This window comes from Sceloporus undulatus, chromosome 2 (assembly GCF_019175285.1).
Source record: "Sceloporus undulatus isolate JIND9_A2432 ecotype Alabama chromosome 2, SceUnd_v1.1, whole genome shotgun sequence".
NCBI classification, from domain to species: domain Eukaryota; kingdom Metazoa; phylum Chordata; class Lepidosauria; order Squamata; family Phrynosomatidae; genus Sceloporus; species Sceloporus undulatus.
The window spans coordinates 275,160,330-275,167,009 of NC_056523.1; the positions used below are offsets into that span (position 1 = coordinate 275,160,330).

Consider the following 6,680-nt stretch of genomic DNA (forward strand, 5'->3'; position numbering starts at 1 on the left):
TAACTTATTTGAGAGATATCCTAGAGTGTCCCTAAGTCTAGTAATAATTTGTTCTGCTAGTTGCATGTATCCCACTTTATGGACACAAAAACGTTGGCAGATTCCTATTCTGTGTAACTTCAGTTAAAGGAATATATGAGGGTTCCTTTTCAAACTAGTTCATGGCATCCCAAACATGCCTTATATAAACTACAGCTTCACTGATTTATACCCGGGTTATACAGTTACCACTGTAGTCAAAGAAAGACCTGGAAGATGTCTGGATTTTTACTATCAGGATATTTCCCACTGTTTGGCTCAAAACAACAACAATAACCCCAAGTGATCAGTGTTAGGAATACTGTAAACATTTATTTGCATCACTGTCACAGACCTACAGTGTACATCCAAGTTAACCCCTCTCCAAAAAAAACAAAAAAACAAAACAAAAAACAAAACAAAACAAAAACCCACATCAGTCACATGGTTAATTAGATTTGGCAAGACAGTGCTATTAAATGAAAGACTTGCTGCAAAAAAAAAAATCACATAAATAAGTTACTACATTTGACATACTTTAAAAAAAGGTTGTTAGGAAACTCACAAATGTATTTCACAACGGAAGACCACAATACAGAAAAGTAGCAGAAAATACCCTGTTTAAAATAGGTTTAAATTTAGTGTGCTATTTCCATAGGCTTGAACTTAAAATATTTCTGTATATACAAAAAATAGAGTAAAATGTTAAGAGTTTATTGCAACAAATTAAAGGATGCCATAATATATATATACCCTCCCCCCAACCCTGATATTGGCTTCTTATTCCTTCTGAACAGCCTTCTTCTGTTGCTCCACGATTGAAAACTTTCCCCAAAAGGCACACTTATCTAGAAAAAATAATGAAAAAAAGTTAAATATAATCTGTGCAAAGGAAAACATTAAATTTAATTTAACATTTCTAAACCAAATCTCCTCATCCAGTTTGAAGCTAACAATAGGATTTTACATCATTACATGCCTCATGATATACTTAACATTTAACATAGTTTCTGTGGCCAAAACTAGGCTTTATGTACACAAATTATTCTGCCTTAAATACCCTCCACAGAAAAAGAGACTCATTCCTCTTGAGTGAACAAGGAGAAAAAAAGGGCTAAATGTGTCCAACTTTATTTGGCAATATGTTTATTTGCCACCATTGGTCCAAAAAATGGGAATCCAAAAGTTTCTGAGCTTTGGATCAGAATAATTTTCTCCCTCATTTAAAGGGTAAGCACAGAATTAATCTGAGAGACAGGTTCAATAACTGTGAAACATAAGATAACTGACTGGTTAGGATACCTGTGCCTCTTTCTGATCCTATGTGAAGCAACAGTATTCAGACCACTGTGGACCGTGAAGTTTTGAGCTTACTTATCTATGCTGTACGTACACTAGCTACTACTTATGGGATGTGTGCAGTTTAACATAGTTATTCATGGTTGACAAAAATAGTTGACATTGTTTTTATAGGCATTTGGCATTTAAGAGAATTCAATTTCCTAAATATCTCCTTTACTTATCAAGTTGTGACTTTGAATGATTAAAAAAATGGAATTTACTTCTCATGTTTATAGCATATATTGTTGGACTACACCACATAGATAACGGCACATTTGGACGTGCCCTTCACAATGGTTTCATGCTTTGTAAATTAAGGCAGTATATTACTTTATACGTAGTGCTCGTGTGGAAAATTATCAGCGCTATCCAGTCTTATCTACATTGATGAGCACCAGCATGTATGATTTATTACTAAAAAAAAGAAATATACATACAATGGGCCCTCCTTATACACAGATTTGCCATTCGCAGATTTGAGCATCCTTAGATGGCTAGCCTGTATTATCCCCAATGGCGGCACGCAAACAGCCATGCCACCATTAGGGACAAAAGACCCTCCTTCCCTCCCTGGTTCCTTCGAGGCTTCTGCCCTGGCTTGGCTTTAGGGATGGAATCTGCTGCCCATTCAGCTGGGGCCGGGGCTGACTCTTGAGTCTTGGGAGTCCTGTCCCCAGGCTCCTATGTTGGCCAGAGGGAGCTCGTGCCAGTGCATGGGTTTCAGAGCCCAGAGGCTCCATCTGTATTAGAGTAATGGGAAACAAGAGCATTCAGGCATGTTAATTGCATTCTGGAGAGGGACCTTGGAAGATTGTCCAGTTTTTGAGGGGAAGCATTAGCAAATGCAGCCGTAAAAGTTCAATTATCTGATTGTTCCTTCCTATGGAAAATAAGTTGCCTTCATAACAATGAATGTTCTTGTTATTCCTCTTATACTAAGAATACTGGTTCAGTTATTCAACGGAAAAAACTGTGTAGCTATCAACTTAAAATGCATTGTCTGAACTGTGTTTTCAAAGTTATATTCTCTCTTTTTAATTAATATTTTTAAATTTTACAATACAAATCGTTACACTTTCTTCATACAAATGTATGCTATAACACTTTATTTAGTATAAAATATCACCTCAGTGCATCCCTTCCCCGGAGCCATTCCCATCCATATACTCCAACCAAAATTTTAATGTACAGTGGTACCTCGGGATACGAAATACCCAGGTTACGAAATTTCCGGGATACGAAAAAATCCCATTGGAAATAATTGTTCCGGGTTACGAATGTTTTTCGGGTTACGAAAAAAATTTTTGGTGCTTTTCGGCGCTTTTTCGCACGAAACGCGGCTTTTCCCCATTAGCGCCTATGGCAATTCGGCTTACGAAGGCTTTTCGGGTTACGAAAGCGGCCGCGGAACGAATTAATTTCGTAACCCGAGGGAGCAGTGTATCGTGTGAAGGTAATTTTCCATCTTCTTTTCTTAATATAATATAATCTTCCTACAAATCTCCTACTTATTTTAACTGTTATTTTATACAATTGTTTTAATGTCATTCTGGTTTAATCTCCTTTTAGTATTACTATGTTTTTATACTGGGGGGGAGAGGGATAAGTTTTTTTAGAATTTTTAACTGTTTTATTATTGTAATCCGCTTGGATTCTGAGTGATTAAGCAGAATAATAATAATAATAATTATTATTATTATTATTTCAATAAATTTTTCCATATTTCATCAAAATCATTTCTTTTCCATAATCCTTTCTTCACTTTCAATTTACATGTTAATTTATCATTATCGCTATTTGCCAGATTTCTTTATATTATATTCTCTATTATAACACATACACTAAAAGGAGTTGCAAGTTCCCAAACACTAGAATTAAACAGTCTACATTTCTGCCCTACTGTGTAATTTTAGTAGAATTAGGTAACAAGCTATGTAGGCTAAGAGACCTGAATCCTGGTTACAAACCTTCGAGGATGATTGGCATCAAATAGTGTTGTATCATCTTCATCATCATCTTGTTCTAATGGTGTCAGCTCTGTATTTTCTATATTTGTGTCCAGAACCCCATACCTCCTTGTCTTTCTATTTCTTCGTCTAAGTCTAAAAAATATAATGGCAGAAAAAATAGCATGACACGAGCATTAAGAAGAATCAATTCTTTAACACAGTACCTATTATATCTCAATGGCAAATCAAAATGACATTGACAACATATACAAGCAGGAAGTCTAACTGAACAACCCCAAGAAAACCATTTTTGAGAATGAAGCATTATGTATTCAGCACATTAATCCATACTAACATAAGACTATTAAATAAGATCCTGCACTAAGCAATTTGTGAAAACCTGTATTACATGTTTCAATTCAACCTCTGGAAAATCTGTTTTATTTCTGAAAGTGAAGGACATCAGCAGCATTTAAAGGGAAGGAAATTAGTTCAGAACAGTGTACACTGATCTACAGAAGGTTCTCCTATGCCAAACAGGCATTTTCTTTGTCTCGCCTCTTAGGATCTCCCACTGAATTCCTCTCGCTCTTTTACCTTTCCCACTGTTTCCATACACATTTTTTTTACTCCACTATTAAAAAAAGAATGAAATTACAGGAAAAAAAGCATGTGGACAAATTAAACAATTTCTTTATTAAAATATTTATATTCCACCCTATATCTTAAGATCTCAGGGCAGCATATAACAAAATAATGTTAAATGTTTCGTTCTTGTGTGCTTTCAAGTTGTTTCCGATTTACATCATCAACTACAAGGCAAACCTACTATCATGGGGTTTTCTTGCCATTGGATTTCCTTCAAGGCTGAGAGTGTGACTTGCCCAAGGTCACCCAGTGATTTCCATGGCCAAACAGGGTTTCCATGCCTGGTCTCCGGAGTTACAGTATACAAGCCACACTGTTATTTATTGTAAATAAATAATTTACAACCATACAAAATGCAAAACATAGTATAAGACAATTGATAGTCTAAAAGCATATTAAACTATTAAACACGTTAACATAAGTTAAATAAAGCACTTGTACAAACTAGATAAAATCACCAGATCCTGAAATCCTTTAATGTAAAAAGCTTTTTTTTTTAACTTGGCACTAAAATGAACCCAACATCAAGTCTCCAAAGGGAGAGCATGCCATAATCAGGATGGTACAACATTTGTATAATGCACTGCTGTGACACTTTTGTGAAAGCAAGACACCCAAGTGAACAATCAACTTGTATAGGTAGGAAGGAAACATTTTCTTAAGGTAATTATAATTTTTGTACTTAATGGCTGCATTGGTGTAAACAATAAGACTGCAGGATTTGGGGTTATTTTAAAGGGTATGTGAATTAATTAAGTAAACAGTATGAATAGTCCTGCATTGTATCATGCTTGTTCATAATCCTTCAGTAATGGTAAAATAGATCATGGCGGCTCTATTTCTATCTTTGTAATAAATAATACTAAAATAAAGTAACTTCTACTCAGAATCATTGGTGGCATAACCATTAATAGGCTGGTAGCCCTGGTGCCAGCAACATGTAATGGGACACCTGACTTTGGAAATAATAATGCATTACTAGCAACTGTAATATTTAGTCCAGTGCAAATATTAATAAAATCATAAAGTCAAACTATATTATTATTATTATTATTAACCTTTATTTATGAAGCGCTGTAAATGTTGCAATCAAATTACAAAGAAAATATGCCTTATGTAAAAGAACATTTTAAGCAAAAGAACAGAGTTGGCGGAGGGGGGGAATCAAACTCCTGAATTTTTCTGAGGTTCATGAAACAAAAAACTCAGTTGACACAATAAAATTGCCCCTTCAGTTTTGAGCATCCTGTTTTCAGAAAATAGATTACCGGTATTCCTTGAAGACAGACTATAATGAATTCACAAGATGCAAGCTTTTCCACCAAGATCCTTGCTAGTTATACCTTTCAATTTTACAAAAATTGCATTTTAAATTGTACCCCAATGAATGAACTTATATCTACATGCATCTTCATATTTGGAGTTGGATCTAGAGAAACGAACAGACAACAGAATTAAAATTGGCTTCCTTGTCCCCTCGCTTCCTTGGCAGTCTCATTAAAAAAACGCTCCCCCAGTCAGGAACTAAAGGAGAATTGGGAGTGTCCAAAAAACTAGACAGAGCAGTTTATGGGAGAAGGAGCTTCCACCTCTGAGACTCTTCCTTTCCCCCTCAGTCCTTTGCACCATAGCAAGGCTAGGCAGCATAGACCCAAAACAGACAGGCGAAAAGTGCCGGCCTTGGGCTGATCTGGGGGCGTGGCATTCAGATGATACACACCTCTGGACTGAATTGATGTTGCACCACAGCTGTCTGTGGCAACCCAAAAAGGAGCAAAAAAGAAGTGCTCCTTGCTGGTGGTCCGTGGCAGCAGCTGGCCTCAGGGCTGCAGCATCTAGTCACCGCAGTCACATGCCAAATGGAGAGCAATTGGGGCAGGAGCGGCTTCTGGCCACTCTTTTCACCCCACCTGTTCAACCTCATAGTCTGCCAGCCTTTGGAGTATTTAGGGGACTGGATAAAGTCAGTGGAAGTCAACTTCTGCAAGCTATATTCCACAGAAACTATGGGTATTTTTTTATTTAAAATGTCCTTTGTTATTGTTGTTGTGTTGTGCCTTCAAGTAATTTCCAATTCAAAGAAAGCTGTCTGTAACAAGTTACATTACTGAACATTCAGTGGATCTCCCCTTGAGAAAGTATATTTGCTAATAACTAGTGAAACCACAGTTTCTTGCTCAAGAAAACCCTATGAAATTCGTGGTCACCATAGTCAATAGGCAACTTGAAGGCACATACACGGAGCTTAATTTCAGAATATAATAATTCTGCTTAATCAGACCTACAGCAAAACAGCCTATTTCTTCTATCATATTGCATTACATGTATGATACATATTTCTCTTAAGGCTTCCCTGAGAATTCAACTGAGTGGTAGTAGGTATCTGTAAGTAAATATGTATTCTGTGTAGATACCTTGAGGATATTCAGAAACTGACAAGGAAAGCAACAGCTGACACAGATATTTTGTTTGTCCTCAGCATCACATTCACAGATCTACTGACTCTGAACCTGTAAAATCTACGTAATTATCATGGCTAATATATAAATTATCCCCCATGTATTTATCTAATCCTCCTTAAAGCAAAGTAAGCATTTATTTTGCTATCACCACATGTGGTGCTAACAAATTCCCTAAGTTAATTGTGTAATCTGCAAATTTTGAAGGGAATTTGATAACAAATTCTAGACAATCAATTTAACTGCGAGACTCCTGAGTTCCAGC

At 36.2% G+C, this 6,680-nt stretch overlaps 1 protein-coding gene across 1 annotated transcript in view; it reads right to left on the reverse strand.

Moving 5' to 3' along the window:
- Positions 1–325: 325 nt before the first annotated feature.
- Positions 326–6,680, reverse strand: part of FAM174A (family with sequence similarity 174 member A) — a 24,075-nt gene continuing 17,720 nt past the window's right edge. Inside the window, exons 2-3 of the mRNA XM_042454716.1 lie at positions 3,327–3,461; positions 326–866 (exon numbers count right to left, since the gene is read on the reverse strand). Of these exons, the coding sequence (XP_042310650.1) occupies positions 863–866; positions 3,327–3,461 (139 nt within the window). The 3' untranslated portion in view covers positions 326–862. The remainder of the gene's footprint in view (positions 867–3,326; positions 3,462–6,680) is intronic.